General features: G+C 45.2%; 1 protein-coding gene across 2 annotated transcripts in view; it reads left to right on the top strand.

Moving 5' to 3' along the window:
* The first annotated feature begins 1597 nt into the window (after positions 1-1597).
* SLC26A10P (Solute carrier family 26 member 10) overlaps positions 1598-18086 on the top strand; it is a 37213-nt gene continuing 20724 nt past the window's right edge. Inside the window, exons 1-3 of one of the 2 annotated variants that reach the window (XM_087956452.1) lie at positions 1598-1684; positions 15032-15142; positions 16989-17149. In XM_087956452.1, the coding sequence (XP_087812578.1) occupies positions 15034-15142; positions 16989-17149 (270 nt within the window). In that variant the 5' untranslated portion in view covers positions 1598-1684; positions 15032-15033. Of the gene's footprint in view, positions 1685-12369; positions 12693-15031; positions 15143-16988; positions 17150-18086 lie in introns of those variants that run through there. The other variant, XM_026673934.2, reaches the window with a different exon arrangement.

Raw genomic sequence — 18086 nt, 5'->3', positions numbered from 1 at the left:
CAACTCGCAGAATTCCTGAGCTAACACGACTGGAGGAGGAATTCCGGGAGTTGAAGTCCACAAGTCTTAAAGCTGTCAAGTTTGAAGACCCCAGCCCCTAAAGGCTGTGTTGACCACTCCTTGGTTCAGCGATAGGGATCAGTGTTACAATAAACACTAGAGGGCAGAGAGATAAACACTAAACAACAAACACCAGACGGCAGAGAGCAGGTTGGGATTCCTCCATTTTAGGGGCACCCCAGCGCATCTGCAAAGTGCAAACTGTCCACAGGAGTTATTCTGCATCGGAAGGGTTGGCGGCCACGACTCTGGACTGCTGGCCAGGAGATAACATCTCTCCACACGTTGAGCGCGCGTCGATCAGATGGGACAAGTGAGGTCTATGCACGTGTCAGGCCAGCAGTCCTCCCTGCCTCCCCCGCCCGCCCTTCCTCCACCTCAGTACGGCGGCACCGCGTGTCTCAATTCCCCCCGCGCCACCTCTCGCCCCGCTTCCCGAGGCGCCCGGGGTGGCTGCGGTTCGAGCCCACGAGGCTCGGGGGGAGCGCGACCTGCCTCCGCCGGGGCCACCGCCGGGGCCACCGCCGTCTATTTTGGCCCCGTTCGCGTGTTGGGCCAGCTTCCTGCCATCAAGACAATAGCGCCGGGAGGGAGGGGAGGACGACGACGACGAAGAGGACACCCTCCAGCGGGGTCCCGACCACCCCATCACCCTGGCAGCCTACGAGCTGCCAGCTGGCCAGAGGCCAGGGCTAATCCTCGGAGGCCTCTCCAAAACACAGGAACCCACCCGGGAGCGATCCTCCGCGCGAACAATGCGAGTCCGAGGGGGAAGCTCCCTGCGGTGGAATTAAGGCTGCTGACAGGACGTGCCGAGCCAGCAGGCCGGGCGGCCAGCCGCCGAGATAAGACGCCACTGGGAACAATAGAAGGAATTGCAGAGCTGCCCTTCCAAAGGCAGCACCGCCCAGGCCTTGAAGAAGAATGGCTTTTTCGGGCCTTGGGACGCGCCGCGGCAGCCGCACTCAAGCCGGCGTTTCCTTGAGGCCGAGGCGGGCGGGGAGCAGCGCCAGCCGGCGGCGCTGCTGGGGCTGAGGCGGCGGAGCGGCTCTTTGGGAGCCACCCGGACTTCCTCGACCCCGATAGGGTTCGCTCATACGCGCAACCCGTCTGGCTCCTTCGTATCGTCTAATGCCGTCTTAATGGTTTAGAGTAGACTCTAACCGTTACCATTTATGGTAGGGACTCTTAGGTAGATAGTTGGTCAATTAAAAAAAGTAGCATTCCTTTGTGTTGCACTTTTCCTCTTGGACACATCCGTGCACGGTTTTGTTTTGTTGTTGTTGGGTTTTTTTTTGGCAACAAGACCAAAATAACCCTTGCCACCTTTTGGTATCTTTATTTCATCTACAATCCTGCTATTCTCCTCTTACCCAAGTATTAAGCGGATCTGGTTCTGCTTAGTTTCTGAACCAAGGCAAGATGGACCAGAGGCAGAGTGAAAAATGGAGCTATATTGAAATGAAATTTATATATATAATTATATATAAACTTCAGCTTCTACCGCAACAATACAAGAGCACACAACAGATACAAACTCAATGTTAACAGCTCCAAACTTGATTGCAGAAAGTACGACTTCAGCAACAGAGTGGTCGATGCCTGGAATGCACTATCTGACTCTGTAAGTTACATCCTCAAACCCCCACTCCTTTAACCTCAAACTATCCACTATTGACCTCACCCCATTCCTAAGAGGTCTGTAAGCGCCATGCATAAGTGCACCATCCTGCCTCCCGTCCCTGTCCTAATGTCCCCATTTAATCGTACCTAGTTTCTGTATTCTTACTCATGTTTATACGTATACCTATTATTATGTAAGCAATTGACAAATAAATAAATAAATAAATAAAATGTTTGTAAGTGCACACACAGCTTCAAGTTATTGGTCTTAAATTACAGGATAGGTTTATTGGAGTGATGGGAATTAATAGAAGAATAAAGATGAATACACTTGTCCCAGGATAATGTTGCAGGATCCAATCTGGGTCAGTCATCCGGACCAAAAGTGTTTGCCTTCCCAGCTTTCGGAGTGCTAACCCAAACCTATTGGTTCCCATGATTTTTATTTTTATTTGAAAGGCTGCTTGAAGCATTATAGGGCATTGAATCTGATAGATAGGTGTTTTTTTCTTTTCTTTTCATTGAGTGTGGGGTTGTAGACCAAAATGTATACAGCTAAAACTCTTGTCATGATTGAAACCTGAGCAAAATGGTACATCAAAGGGCAATAATTTTTGAACCAAAGTACCTCAAATGGGCTAATTTAACAGAAAATATCCAAAATCTGAGGTTCCTGTGGAATTGAACGTGGCAAAGTTGCTACTGCCTCAATGCTGCCAAAGCCAGCTGCAGTTAGCCATGGTCACGTGATCATCATTTCCATTGCTCTCTTCCTGCTTCCTACAAGGAAAGTCAGTGGGGAAGCTCGCAGGAAGTTGGAAGTTGTTCCTGCTCCCCCACTGGTTTTTTTTGCCTGCCAGTGGTCATTCAGTTTCTCTGTTTAAATAAGGAAATAATATCTGAAATGAAGACTTAATGGGCCACTGGTTTGTCTAGCTAAAACTGTTAAAAACTGTACAATAATATATTTCACTTGTGCCACATAAATCTTAAAAGATGACTATTCTTGTACTGCTGGATTTTCCAACTGGGTGCATTCTTGATGTGCTGAGACTACAGTTTTCCCAAACTGGCAAAGTGTGTTTAAGTGCACGCACAAAATACATAAATACTGTGTTACATATGGTGGTCCTACTTTTAATTAATGGATAAAAAGCTTACATTCATTTATCTGTTGAATTAACATTTCCCTCTTTTCACCAGGAGCTGAAAGCTGCATAAGTAGTTGTCCATTCTCCATTTTTCCTCATAACAACAAGCCTGCATGTTGATAGAGCTGAGTGTGAGAGAGTAATTTACTTTAAGAATCTTAAAATTACATTTCCATTTCCCTAATTTATTTTGTCATGATTGCCATCCCATTCAAATTGCTTAAATATTTGCTTGTAAGCATGAAAAAGATACAGCAGCGTGGGATGCAATAAATAGATGCCTCCCAAAGCTGGAAGTTCTGTCTCCAATTAACCCCTTTCCCGCTTCCATTATTCCCTTGAAAGTCTTTGTGGAAAGACTATGATGGAGTATTGAGCAGTGCATGGTCCATCTTGCAAACAATGGCTTTCTTTTCACATTCAGTGTGATGGAGCTGGGAGAGAAAGGGCACGGAAAATCTGTTCTGAACTGGGGCTTCAGGCTACCCAAAGAAGCATTTGTTTTCATAGCAGCTCTTGGCCTGAGTTGCTGTTTTATTTTTATTTTTTAAAAGTGTTTATAAAAAATGGATCTTCTCTAGAGCAGGTTATGCAAAGGCCAGGCAACTGGAAACAAAACAAATTTGCAGGGAGAGCTAAGGTTAAGCATACTGCCAAGAAAGCCAGGTTAAAGGTTTTTCATAATTTCTGAATTTGGCTACAAGATCTGGATATCAACAAGGCCAGAAAAGACATTATTTATAGAGCACATTTAAAATTGCATCTTGAATAACTTAATGTTTTCTATTCATTTTACACCACTATGTATCAATGATTCAACAATAGTCAAGGACAAGATTTTTTTTTCAATCAGTGATACTGACAGAGACAAAATGAGTATTTATTCTGGTTAATGATATTACTAAAAGTATTGGCTGGAAATTTGAGATGTTTCAATCCCAGTACATTTGTGTGATGGCCCTTTTTCTTTTCCATTGCCATTGTGACAAAATATTATTCCCTTTTTCATTTTTGTTTGCTCTTTTCCAAGGGAAAATAGATAGTTCTGTGAGATTACAGGATATACCTCCTTTTCAGTACCAATTATTCAATTTTCATAATAAACTAGTTATCCAGAAGACGGCACTGGCAAACCACTTCCACACTGTTGTGAAGTAAATTATATGGACATGGATGTGTCATCACCAGGAGTCAACTGAAATCACAACAAAACTCATGTTGTGAATTCAGAATGATAATTCATTGTTTACAGCTAATAATTGCAATTTCAATCAATAACTTGCATTTGAGTAGAGAAGCTAGAATTGCACCTGGTCATCAAGTTTGGTTACCAGAATAATCAAAAGACATGCTGATTTTGAGAAGATCTATGTAATCATATAAGTATGGTAGGAACCAGTGGTTGGTGGGCATATTCTGATAGCTTTCCTGCTTCCAGCGACTACTTTATCCCATTGCATCTGTTTGCTGCCTTCCAACCAAGTAGTCCAAGATATGTAACATCTGTCCCTCTACTTTATCTTCACACAAATTGGTTAGGTGAACCATTATTTGAGATGATCAACTCTAGTAGTCACTTAACACTTAGCCAAGTATGTTGTGATTGAAATAAAGTCTTCAAGCCAAGCAAAACTCTAGTTTTTTACTACAAAACTGTAGTTTGCTTAGCAATAATCCAGGTATAGTTCCCCATTATCTCCTTCTGGGGTGATTTTTCAACTTTTCAATTTAGTTTATATCCCTGGAACAGTCTCATCCAACTATTCAAATGAGCAAGTTGATTTTTTTTCTTCTTGGCAATATTTGCCATGATGGATACTCAAATGTAATTGTGTAATCTTAGCAAATTGTATGCTCCTTGGAGACAGGATTTTGCCTGTTTGGGCCTATGCAAGAAACATCAATACACAATAATTTCAGGTATAAATAAATAATTTAGAAGCTCAGCAGCTTACAGAATTGATAATAATATATGAATCAATCAAGCGACTGAGAAACTTCTGCCTTTCAATTACATCTTTAACATTTCTGAAACCTTTACACTTTTAAATGAAAGTCAAGACATGCTGCTTTGAAAAGAAGGCACGATTAATAAGCAGTCAATTAAAACCTCAACTTAGGAAGACCTTGGGAGTATTCTATAACTTTGTGTAAGAGATTTTTTAAGAGAAATAAAGATCATAGGAGACAGGATATTTTCCCATTTTTGGTGGGACATATTAGGAAAATACATTTCCTAATTTTTATGTGAATTCTCAAGAAAGATGAAATGAGATAAGCATCTTAAAAGATTTGCAAGGTATCACTTATGACTGATAGACAGTTTCATGGTTGCAGGCAAATTCAGAGAATATAAGACCACTTTGCCAACTACAAGAAAGTGCTCCCATTACCCTGGAATTCTCTTCTGATCAGAAAGCTGACATAAAGCAATGAAGGGCAGGAGGAATTATACTGGGTATCACCAAGCAAGCATCTGATTGCCAATTAAATGTAGCGAGGAACCTTGTGGTGCCTTCATGATTAAAACATTCGTTATGCCACATGTTATGGATCACAATTGATTTCATCATCTAAGCAGATTTCTAACTGACTAACCTCAATGAAGTACAAGACTGTAGATTTGGACTGTAGGACTGAAGACTTAGATAAGATTGCAGATCAACAACCATTTGCTTGCGTAGGGCCAGCTTTGGGTGCTGTTCATTGGGTTAAGGGAGAGACAGCCAGTGGTAGCAGAACCAACTTTTTTTTTCATCCTAGCCAAATGTCACTCATTGTCATTTGTCATCCTCCAATTTTTTTTTACTTTTTTAAAAAGAGCAATGAATTCCATAAGTAAATTACACATAGTCTGAAGGCATGCCTCCTTTGATCTGCCCTTGACTTCTTGCAACTCTTGGATTAATCTTGGCAAGATTTTTCAGAAGTGGTTTGTCGTGGTCGAGAAAGGAAGCTCGGAGTCAGTGACTTGGTTTCAGCTCTTTATTGGCTCCTGATACAGCTTAAGCTTGAAGGGGAAAACTGCGGCTTTTTATTCCCGAGCCGCGGTGGCGCGACCAATGACACCGCTTGAATCTCCCGCGATTAGTTTCCACCAATCGCGGGGGATTCGTGAACGGGCCATCAGTGCGGCTCGCTCGACCAATCCGGTCGTGCGCACTTTAACCAATCGCGACGGGGCTACGGTATGTAAATTGACTTGTACAGAACACCCTCCCTCTTGGTTCGGTCCTACGTAACGTAGTCCCGTAGGTAGGCGGGGCTTCGTACTTGTCTACTTGACTTGCGCAGCTTAGTTGTTGTTTGGCTCCCGGCCGGTTCGGTCGGGACTTCTGTTTCTCTTGGCCCTGTCGATGGAACCCCTGGAAGGTGTCGTTGGGCCTCTTGTTGCAGCTCCTCCCGGTCTACCCGGGTTGGTCGAGCTGCGACTTTCGCCGCTCCTGCCTGGTCTTTCCGGGCTGGTTGAGCTGGCCTGGCTGTTCCTTCCTGGTGAGACTTCGGGCTGGCTGTTGACTGGTGAGTATTGCTGGTTATTTCCTATTTGATCCCTGTATCTTCCCTCCCCTCTTGGTTTGTGTTATCGGGTCGCCTGTGTTTGGTGCGTGTCGGTTGTGTTTTTGTTCTTGATCTTATTTGATCGATGTGGCGTTTCCATGTTTGTCCGCCGGTTGTCTGTAACCGGTAGGAGTGGGTCCTGTCAGTTGGGTTATAGTTGCCGGTACCCATAGTGGGTCTCGGTAAGGTTTCTTGCATAGACTGCGTCGCCTGGTGCAAAACCCGGTGCTTGCTAGATGAGTCCGGGGTTTTTCTGGGTTGTATGTGGGGTGTAGTCTGTCGAGTGGTGACCTTAGTTTTCTCCCCATTAGTAATTCTGCCGGGCTTTTGTTAGTCGTTGTGTTTGGGGTGATATGTTGTATTAGGAGCATTTTATTTATTTTTCTTGTATGTCCCGTGTTCGATTTTTTGGAGGGTTCTTTTGTAAATTGAACCATCCGTTCTGCCCTACCATTGGCCGGATGCGCCGTCGCTGTCAGTGCGTGTCGTATGCCTCGCCCGCTAGGAATCTTTCGAATTCCAGCGAGGTGAACTGGGGTCCGTTGTCTGACACGATGACATCCGGGAGACCGTGGGTTGCGAAGAGTTTGTTTAAGACCTTGGTTACCGCATCTGTTGTGGTGGTCTTCATGTTGCTTACCTCCAGCCAGTTGGAGTAAGCATCCACCGTGATGAGGAATGTGTTTCCTTTTGTGGGCCCGGCAAAATCTATATGGAGTCTCGACCAAGGTCTCCTGGGCGTTTCCCATTCTAATATTGGTGCTGCGGGGATTTGGTCTGGTTTCTTGGCAGCGCGAGCACTTGGCTACCCAGGCCTCGATCTCCTTGTCCATACCTGGCCACCAAGCATAGCTTCTGGCCAAAGCCTTAGTCCTCACAATCCCGGGTGCCCTTCGTGTAATAATTTTAATACCTTCCTTGCAGTTTTTCCGGTATGACCACCCTGTCCCCCATAGCAAACAACCTTTCTGTAGTGACAGTTCTGTTTGCCGGTTTCGAATGTCCTGAATGCTTCATCGTTGTCTTTCTCTGGCCATCCCTTTTCTACCCAATGTAACACCCGCGCCAGACGCTTGTCTTTATTAGTCTCTCGGGCAATGTCTGACGCGTTATGGGTAGGTCCGGCAATGTCTCTATGCTGAGGGTGGCCGTCGTGGGAGCTGGATCGTCATCTAGGTCGGGAAGCGGCGAGCGGCTCAATGCGTCTGCATGGGAGATCGTTTTACCGGGTCTGTGTGTGAGCCGGTAGTCGTAGGCGGCGAGGAACTCAGACCACCTTGTCATCCTGGGGGACAGGATGTTCGGGTGGCCTTGTTCCCTGCCAGGATGCCCAGCAGCGGCTTGTGGTCTGTGATGAGGGTGAATCGGCGGCCGTAGAGATACTCGTGGAACTTCTTTACTGCTGCGACGATGGCCAGTGCCTCCTTATCTAATTGGCTGTAGTTTCTTTCGGGTTTGCTGAGTGTTCTTGAAAAGAAAGCGATGGGTGCTTCTTTTCCGTCTGGGAGTGTATGGCTGAGGACGGCGCCGACGCCAAATGGTGAGGTGTCGCATGTGACGGCGATGGGTAGGGTCTCATTATACTGAATGAGAACGGCATCCGAGGTGAGCAGGTCTTTGGTATTCTTGAATGCGGTGTCCTCCCGTTTCCCCCAGGTCCATTTGGCCGTCCTGTCCAGGAGCCTATGCAAAGGCTCCGCCGTCGCCTTTTGGGGCAAGAACACATTGTAAAAATTTAGCAGTCCCAAAAATGCCTGCAGCTCTGTTTTGTTCTTGGGTGTGGGGGCTTCCTTTATGGCTTTGACCTTGCTTCCGGTTGGGTGGATGCCATGTCGGTCTAGGAGGTACCCCAGAAACTCGACTTGCTCTGTGTATAGCTGGCATTTCTCTTTCTTCACCTTTAGCCCGGCCCCTTTGAATTTTTCTAGTACCTCCCTTAGGCGACCCTCTAGTTCCTCCTGGTTGGCTGCCGACACCAATACATCGTCAAAATAGGGAACCACCCCTTGATTCCTCGCAGCAGTCTCTCCATGAGGCTCTGGAAAATCCCTGGGGCTACGCTGACTCCAAACTGGAGTCGGTTACAACGGAACGCTCCTCGGTGGGTGACTATTGTTTGCGCCGGCGGTTTCTTCATCGACCGGCAGTTGCTGATAGGCTTGCGCCAGGTCGAGCCCATGAAAGACCTTGCCCCCCAGCGAGTGTAAAGGTGTTGCACTACTGGGACGGGGTAGGCGCTTGTTGCAGGGCGCAATTGAGGGTGGCCTTATAGTCCCCGCAGATCCTTACTGACCCATCTGGTTTGACTGGGGTGACTATAGGGGTCTCCCACCGGGCGTGGTCGATTGGCTGCAAAACCCCTGTTTGACGAGCTTGTCAATCTGCTCGTCTATTTTCTTCCGGAGTGCAAAAGGCACCCGTCTGGGTTTTAGGCGTATGGGGCGACATTTGGGTCTAGGCTAAAAGAGATAGGGGGCCCTTTGTACTTGCCTAGGTGCCGTCGAATACTTCTTGGAAGTCCTCGCCAGCTGCTGCTCCCAGTCGGCCTCTGTGGTGTGGTTTACTCCCGTGACCTCGATCCCGAGTGGCGCGAACCATTGGAGTCCTAAGAGGCTGGGTCGGTTCCGGTCCACGATAGTCAGGGAAGTTTCAAGGTGCGGTTTTTGAAAGTCACCTCGAACTGTCCGGTCCCAATGACGGGGATGCGGTTCCCCTGATAGTCCTTGATAATCAGCTTCTGGTTCTCCAGTCCTCTTTTCTGGATGTTTGGCACCAGACGCTTGAGTTCTTTCCAGGCGACCATGGAGAGGTAGGATCCGGAGTCTACCTCCATCCGGCATGGCTCGCCCTCGATGCTCACCTCCACGTAGACCTTCCGGGCATCCGTGGTTTCGGCATGGCCGATGGTGACCGTCTGGTGGGTCTCTTCTCTGGCGGCCTTCCCCTCCGTCGTCCTCGGTTGTCTCGGTTCCAGTGATAGTTGGCTTGGCGATCTCTGGTTCTCGGGGGTGTCGTCTCGTCCCGGTTGCTTGGTTCTCGCCGGCGGGGCTGTGTGTCTTTTGAGTCGGCAGACTCGGGCGATGTGGCCCTTCTTGTTGCAATGCCGGCAGATCGCCGATAAAACGGCACTCTGATCGAAGGTGATTTCCCGCACCCGCGCACTGGTTCCCGACTTACGACTCCGCTGATCTCGCCGGTCCCGTCCTGTCTGTAATCGGTGGACGTCTTCCTCCTCGTCCGTGGTATCGGAGGCGGAGTCCAGGTCCCCGTGGTGTGTGGTGGTTTCTGTCGGCTCGCCTCGGGGTTTCAGTGTGGTCCCCGTTGTCTGCTCTCCGAAGTCTGGCTGCTGACTTCCGGGTGGCTTCGCTGCGGAAGCTTCGCCAGGGCGTCTCCGAGGTCGATGTTGCCTTTGCCATCAGTCGACTTTTTAGTGCCTGATCCCTGAGGCCTAGGACCACGCGGTCTCGGAGGACATCGTCCAGGTCCCTGAACTCGCACATCCCCCTAGGTCTCGCAAGGCGGCTATAAAGTCGCTAATGCTCGCCCTGCCGCTGGTTCCGCCGATAGAACTCATCCCGCCCGGATGAGGATGGGCACAGCGGGGCGTAGTGGTTCCGAAGGAGTGGCTCGAGATCGGCCCAGTCCATCGCCTTCACGTCCCTCGGGCTTCGCGAGGCTTTGGCCATCTTAAACACTGCGGGCCCGCAGTGTGTGAGGAAGACGGCCCTTTTCTTCTGCCCGTTCGCATCCTTCAAATTGCTACTTGAGGAACATCAGGAATCTATCCGTGTACGATTCCCAGTCCTCAGTAGCGGGTTGAAGGGTGCTGGTGGGGTCATGCTGGCCATCTCGCCGGTCTTTGTCTTCCTCGGGACACGTGCTCGGTGGTTATTCTCTGGATCCCACCCTCGTCGCCAGTGTCGTGTCCGTCGAGAAAGGAAGCTCGGAGTCAGTGACTTGGTTTCAGCTCTTTATTGGCTCCTGATACAGCTTAAGCTTGAAGGGAAAACTGCGGCTTTTATTCCCGAGCCGCGGTGGCTGCCAATGACACCGCCAATCTCCCGCGATTAGTTTCCACCAATCGCGGGGATTCGAACGGCCAATCAGTGCGGCTCGCCGACCAATCCGGTCGCCGCGCACTTTAACCAATCGCGACGCTGGGCTACGAGTATGTAAATTGACTTGTACAGAACATGGTTTGTCATTGTCTCCTTTCTAGGGCTAAGAGAGAGAGAGTGACTGGCCTAAAATCACCCAGCTGACCTTGTGTTTAAGACAGAACTAGAATTCACAGTCCTCTGGTTTTTAGCCTGATGCCTTAACCACTGCTCCAAACTGCTGAGTTATTGTAGTACATTCATGGAGTAGGCATGGACTTGGACAGGAAGGAACTTTGGTTGAAATCTTCCTTGGCCATGAAGCTTGTTGGGTGTCTTTGGGCAAATCTGTGCCTGCACAGAGATAGTGAAGATAGAACAAGAGAGACAGATATTATTTTAAATGGAGGCCAAGACACAAATCAGAGCCCCAATTAAAATATTGCTAATCAAAATGCCTGAGTTCTACTCTTTTCAGAACAAACCATCTCCATTCATCTTCCACAAGTTTTCCTCTCTGGACCTAATTTAAACTAACATGAGAGATCCGGCCCTGTTTTTCTTTTTAATTATGCTTAGGTATATCTGTGGACCTCTGATTTAGGTCAGGGTCTTGATATTGAGAAAGGAGGCATTCTCTTTTTTCCATGTGATATTTATCTAGATTTCTCTCCCCATACATCATGGGACAGGGGAGAGGAATTAGATTCAACACAGTTCCTGGCTTGTCCTTTTGACAGCTAAGAGCATCCTTGAGCAGAGATTTGGAATAATTCACATATGAGGATTAAGTGTTTTTTCCCTTTCTCTTTATCGAAAAGCTTGGATTCAGATTGGTCCTCTTTGCCACTGCCTTTAAAAGCCAAGAAGACCAGAACACAGATTTTTTAAATCTAGTTTATGTTTCAGATCCTGTTAAAATATTATTTTATCCACATGAAGGCTGCCCACCTTTTTGTGAGGAAGGGATTCTATGTCAAGAGCCATAATATTGGACAGTAAGCCATTATATAGATGTCTTGATGAATGACCAAGCCACTGTCTTATGATTAAATGGCAACTGTGACATATGCAGCAAGTTCTTATATCAGCTTACGTGCTGACTTTCAGGGGGCTAATTATGCAGTACAAAGAGATTCAAACAATCTCAATCACTGTTAAAGCTATCCCAAGCTGAAAAGAGCTGGCCGAAATGAAAAAGATCCCAAAAGTGGAACGAGTCTGGCTTCCAAGGGAGCATATTTTCTATATATGTATTAGATGGTCCTAATGCGCAGGCAAAGTCACATCAAGAAACAGAGTCTCTCGGAGAATTAGGTCTTACATTGTTAAGGGCTTTAAACCAACACCTTACATTGTGTTCAGAAATTAAACCAACACCTTACATTGTGTTCAGAAAACAGCTGACAAGCGACATGGGAAAAACATGTTCTCTGAATTATGCACCACTGAGCAGGCAAGTTGCTTTGTTTTTTGTTTTTTTTTTAAATCAAGGAAAGCTTGAAGCCAGTTCTCTGGGATACCCCCCATGTGGATATTAAACTTTCTGAAAATTTGCTGAAAGTTAAGTAGTCGTGAGGGGCATTCAGTTAGAATTCCCCAGCAGAGGAACAGAGCAATCCAGCTGCTTTGAAAGAATTGAAAATGCAAGGACAAGAAGGGAGAACGAAAGGTATTGTTCCAGCGAGGGAAGTCTCTGGCTGCAGGGATGCTGGTGAAAGTGCCTGGAGTGCTGACTCAGAGAGCGCCTGGTGGCCGGCGACTGACCTTTGGCCCCTTTGCTTCCTCCTCCTTCCTGCCCAAAACCTCTTTGGCTTTCCAGAGGGAGGAGAATCTCAGCTCCTCAAGTCTTTGATTGGTTCAGGAAGTCAAGTCTAGCCCAGAATAAAAAATAAGAGGGAGCATTCTGTCAGCCGGACTGCCACCCTCAGCATGAGCACCTTGACCTTGTACCGTGGCATCTACACCCAAGAGGGCTTCCAACAAGTCTATGGGGTTCCCCTGGAGCCGGAGAACAGCAGCCTAGCAGGGATGGTGAAGGGCAGGCTGAGCCGCTGCTGCCACTGCTCCAAAGCGGCAGCCTTGCACTTGTTTAGAAGCAGGCTGCCTATTGCAAGTTGGCTGCCCAAGTACCAGCCGAAGAAATGGCTCCTGGGGGACCTGGTGGCGGGGTTAACCGTGGGCGTTGTACACATCCCTCAAGGTGAGTTTGTATGTGGGTGTCTGCGGGTGTGCAGGGGTGCAATTTGTTGCAGGGTCATGCAACAGAAGGTGAACAAAAGACTTGGGAGCTTGTAGTCATGCGCCCAAGAATTTTGCAGCCTGAACAGGACCAGCAATTCTTTCCTTTCGGAAAGATCTATTGAACTGCATAACAAAACAGGCAAATTTAGGGATAGGCAAACAATATCTTTGACTGACTCATTTCTGTTCCACACTTGTCCCTCCATCAATCTCTCTTTCTCTCTCTTCCTCCATAGATTTTTGGTGTTCCAAAATCAGTCTCAAATATTTTGTTTCTGTTTTCCTCACAAGCCTGACAGGAACGCCCTACTTCTTACCTCCATTTTTGAAGGGGAAAAAAAATATCTTTATTTCATTCTCCCTTTCCCTCACCTGTAGATTCTGAGAGCTGCCCTATTTCTCTGGGGCAGGAGGATTTCTACTTTCTTGTGCTTCCAAACTATTCCTATGTTCTTCTTTAAGGTCTGGTCTTTATTCTCCTTTCTACTTGGATTTTGATTGCTGTGTCTGCCTGCCTTCCCTTATTTCCAAAAGTGTTCCCTGATTCCATGCACAGAATCCCAAAATCCAGCTGTCATCCTTGTAATTCAGATCTCTGCTGTTCTTCTAAGCACTTCTCTCCTTTCACCTCTCTTTGCTTCTTCCTCTTTTAGGATTTTTGATAGGTAGCTTCTCTTTGCACACCTTATAATCACTGTCTGGTTTTGGATGGCTGCCTTTTTCTGCACACTTACCAGGGAGGAAGCCTTATGAGTCCCAGTTGTCTAAGAAATTGCACACAGGATGGGTAGTCAGCCTTGCTCCAAAGATTGTTCTCTAGGTTATCTTTCTGTCTCTGGTGAGAGTTGAGAGATTACAGCTATCCAGTGCAAGAGATAAAAGCAAAGTAGAACAAGGAGACACAGTGCCTAGATGATGATGATGATAATGATGATGATGATTATTATTATTATTATTATTATTATTATTATTATTATTATTATTATTATTATTATTATTATTATTTTGCTTTAGACTGGACTCATGCCTTACTTGCCCTCCCATTTGTCCCTTGCCAGCCCTTGCTTTGGCAAGGCAGCTGAGCTGGCATTAAAGCCATGCATCCTGCCAAGTCCCCAGCCAAGACTGCTGTTGCGTGTCATCCTCTAACTGTTGACAGAGAGAAAAAAGGAGGCTTTGCCAGTCATTCATGGATCCCATCAAAGTAGATTGGAGGTGCTTTGAACAAACCCTGAGCAGCATGAGAGAAGCTCTTTTCCTGTTAAGATGCCACAATCAAAACCCTGGATTTCTGTTTCCAGAGGCTGGTGGCTGTTTATATGAAAAGCAATGCAAAGCTCTCAACACGTTAAAGATGTAATAAGGATTTATTATCATTTAAACTTCCAGAGACTAGAACCCAATTTGTCTGGTCTGGGACCAGAATGGAAGCTATATAATAATTGAAGCAGAATAATGAGTGTCTTTCCAGAAAATAAGAGAATACAGTTCGCATCCAAGTTTTGAAACAAATCATACAGGAAATTATGTTCACACTCCCTGCATTGGGATGAGTTGGTGGGAAGCATTTGATGTTATAGAATATTTTCGTTTATATCTATGAAACTTGGGAAGTATTCTTGGATAACTTATTGCCTCAAAGGTCTACTCTTACCCTAAGTTTTTTTTTTTCAAGAAGTGCAATGGGGTGACAATATTTGTTATCTGAATGTCAGGAATGGAAAGCCTAGTAATGTTTATCTAATAACAGAAGCCACACTACTGAATCTAAATATTTGTGGGTTATAGATACTCATACAAGAGTGAGAGAAATGCTCTGCATGTGGGAGAACGTAGGCAAAGTTATGTTTGACTGAAGTATCAGGAGATACCCCTGGATTCTGTGGACATCAATTCCTCTCATCAAACAGGACAGCCAATGACGAGGAATAATAGAAGTTGTAATTCTATAGGTTGCACACTCCCAAATTAGGTTATTGTTCTGTCAACTCTTTATCCAAGGTTAAGTCGTATACCATTGGAAAAGTGAAATAATTTACTGCTACTCAGAGTTGGCTAATATCCTCTCTACTCTACCAAGTTACAATAGGAAGGGCAGAAGACAGAGCTAAGGCATTCTGTCCCTACTATTACCTCAAAGGAACTGATAATGTCAGCAGTGTTTTGGCAAGGTAACCAGACCTACAACTTGGGGTTTATGTTCTTGAAAATCAAAATTCCTGTCCCATCTAATAGTTTATTCTTTGGGTTTAGAAGCAGTGGGGATTCTATGACTCTTTCTGTTTGTTCTTCCTGCAGGAATGGCCTTTGCTCTGCTCACTTCAGTGGCTCCAATCTATGGGCTCTACACTTCATTCTTCCCAGCCTTGCTGTATATGCTCTTGGGGACAGGGCGTCATGTGTCTACAGGTATGTAAAACCAGGTCACATCCAGATAACCAACTTTCTGTCTCCTAACTCTGTGGAATCCTGTTTAAACTGCCTTCCCAAATTCATCTGGAATGCTTTGATTGTTTACAAATCTATTCAAGTATCCAGATATGACTGTGGTGGACTCCCATGGAAAGGATGAGACACAAGCGAGTGAACTCGGGATGAGAGTCTAGAGCAATTTCTAGTGCTCCCTTTTTATTGAGAATTTTACACATAGTAAGCATTCACATTGTGGATAATAATTAAACATAATACATGGAATTATTTACAATTGTCTGAGCTGCATGATTGTTTCTGGTGTTTATTTTTAATTTCCTTGTTTTATCTAGGTGACCTTTAGGCAGACATGTATGTATAAGGTCTTAGATTAATAATTACTCAATACTGGAGTCAGAGTTATTCCCACATATGACAAGCAGTTTCTTGACATTTCTGGACATCCATAGACTTTCTAGAGTTGAAATAGGCAAGTGAAACAACTTCACTTGCTAGCCAATAACTGTGCCTAGTCCTGTCTCCTGGGATCTGCACATAGGTTCCTTTATTGTGTTCCAGAAAGTAAGAGTCCAGAAAGTTTCTGTGTGTGGGAGGGAGGGAAGGGGAGAGAGAGAGTGAGAGAGGGAAAGAGAGAGAGAAAGAGAGAAGGAAGGACTGGCATCAAACTAATTGTGTGGAGGAGATGCTGCTTCTGAAGCTACACTTCCTGCTATGATATGGTATTTCCACAGATACCTCCTGGATACCACAATATATCAAATTGCTTGCACATGCATGCTTCTAACTAACAGCAACAGAACTCACCTTGCATGGGTCTTAGGGATGCACATTCTTCTAGAAGACCTGTCTGTCAGAATACTCTTTGGGGTGCTTCTTGAGGTAGTCTTTTTTGCAGATCTACATTCATAACATAATATTAAGCATGTTATGCTTAGGCTAAGTATAATCTCATGCTTTACGTGAACTTGAAATGTGAGAATCTTCTGAGGCATTGGTTTGAGTGTTGATTTATGGTGGATTCACAGGTCAAGCCCTGCATTACTTACTCCAAAAGTATTGAATCTTTATTGTCCATTTTCTTGATTTGTTCAAAGAATATTATGAGAAATCCAATCGCTTCTCATACTTTTCTTTCTTATCTCAGAAAGAAGGAGGGGGGAAACAGGAGTTTCTTTTAATTAATACTGGGAATTATTTCCTTTATTATTCATGTGTATCAGCTTTTCTGGGACACGGTGGCTCAGTGGCTAAGACACTGAGCTTGTTGATCAGAAAAGTCGGCAGTTCAGCGGGTCGAATCCCTAGCGCCGCATAACGGAGTGAGCTCCTGTTACTTGTCTCAGCTTCTGCCAACCTAGCAGTTTGAAAGCACATAAAAAATGCAAGTAGAAAAATAGGGACCACTTTGGTGGGAAGGTAACAGCGCTCCGTGCACCTTTGGCATTTAGTCATGCCGGCCACATGACCATGGAGATGTCTTCAGACAGCGCTGGCTCTTTGGCTTAGAAACAGAGATGAGCACCACCCCTAGAGCCAGAAACGACTAGCATGCATGTGTGTGGGAACCTTTACCTTTATCAGCTTTTCTGCAAGGCCAAGTGTATTGTTCAAACCAAGGGTAACTTCTATTGCTCTTGGTCCTGCAGTGTGTCAAAGAGTGTTACATAATAGAGTAGGGAGAGGAAAATTGTCATCCTTCACCTGTTTTGGATTACAGTTCTCATAAGTCCCTAATTCCTTACCCTGGCAGTTGAAATTGGTGGGTATTTAGCCATGGAGATTAAAACCTTGCTTCCCTACTTCATCTTTCCCCCCCACTCCTCAGGCACATTTGCTGTGGTCAGTCTGATGACAGGCTCCGTGGTGGAGCGCTTGGTTCCCATCCCCCAGCACTCCAATGGCACAGGTGCTGCTGAAGTCACCTTGTTGGAGAGACAACGCATTGAGGTGGCTGCCTCCATGGCCTTTCTCATGGGGCTTCTCATGGTAAGTTCCATGGTAACTTTAGCAGGCCTGTGCAGCTGGGTCCATTGGGGAGGCCTTGCATAACACAAGCGATTGTGTTATTGTGCTGTGAGAATGTTGGGTTAACAAGTTAAAAGGGTGTTCCTTCTGAACTTGAGGATTTAGTTTTGTTCACTACATGAACAGCTGTTTCATTGGATTTTTTTATATATATATGGCTCTTCATATATAGGATTTTCAGTGATAAATAATTATGTGTTATTAATAAGGAATTATTGTGAAGCAGTTATCAATGTAATTTGTCATGTTTCATGTATCTGATGGTATTTGAAAATGCTGAAGTTGACTTTTGTAATTTTTCTTTTATGATAATTCCAATTTTACTGCTTTTGTTTTAATTTTTCTTGAGTTTAGCACACAAACCAGCACTAATAAAATATTTTAAAATATTGTAATTTTTTTTTTAAAAAAATATGTTTTCGTAGTTATCTGTTTTGTAGCGTTTATTTAGTGAGTGTGATAACAGTGAGGCCAACTGATCCCTAAAGTTTACTTAAGGTTACTGTCCAGAACTTTCAGTTCAGCAATGTGGCACACATATATTGGTGTATATAAAGATATATGCTTTGTTTGGTCCCAAAATTGCTTCTGGACAGTGGCCTTTGGTTTATAAAAGGACATGACACTGGAGAAAAGGAGGATTAGGGAAAAAATTGTTATCCATATATTTCAAGCTTATATTCACACAAGCATAATAATTAGAGCATTGCTTCATTAAAACAAAGATTGCTAAGATTTTTAAAGGAAGTTTTAAGGGTTCTTACAACATATTTATAAACCTGAAAATAAAAACAGAAGAGAAATTTTCTAATTTTGCCTGGAAAGGTGCAAACTTAACCACAGCTCCATGTTGCGTGGCTTTCTCCACATGTGGAAGAGATAAAACCAAGCACTGCAT

Source organism: Notechis scutatus, chromosome 2 (genome assembly GCF_049901735.1).
Source record: "Notechis scutatus isolate UNSWTSFEM ecotype Mainland chromosome 2, rNotScu1.2, whole genome shotgun sequence".
NCBI lineage: Eukaryota > Metazoa > Chordata > Lepidosauria > Squamata > Elapidae > Notechis > Notechis scutatus.
Note: the sequence above shows the minus strand (reverse complement) of the source record. Positions and strands in the feature narration are given on the sequence as shown.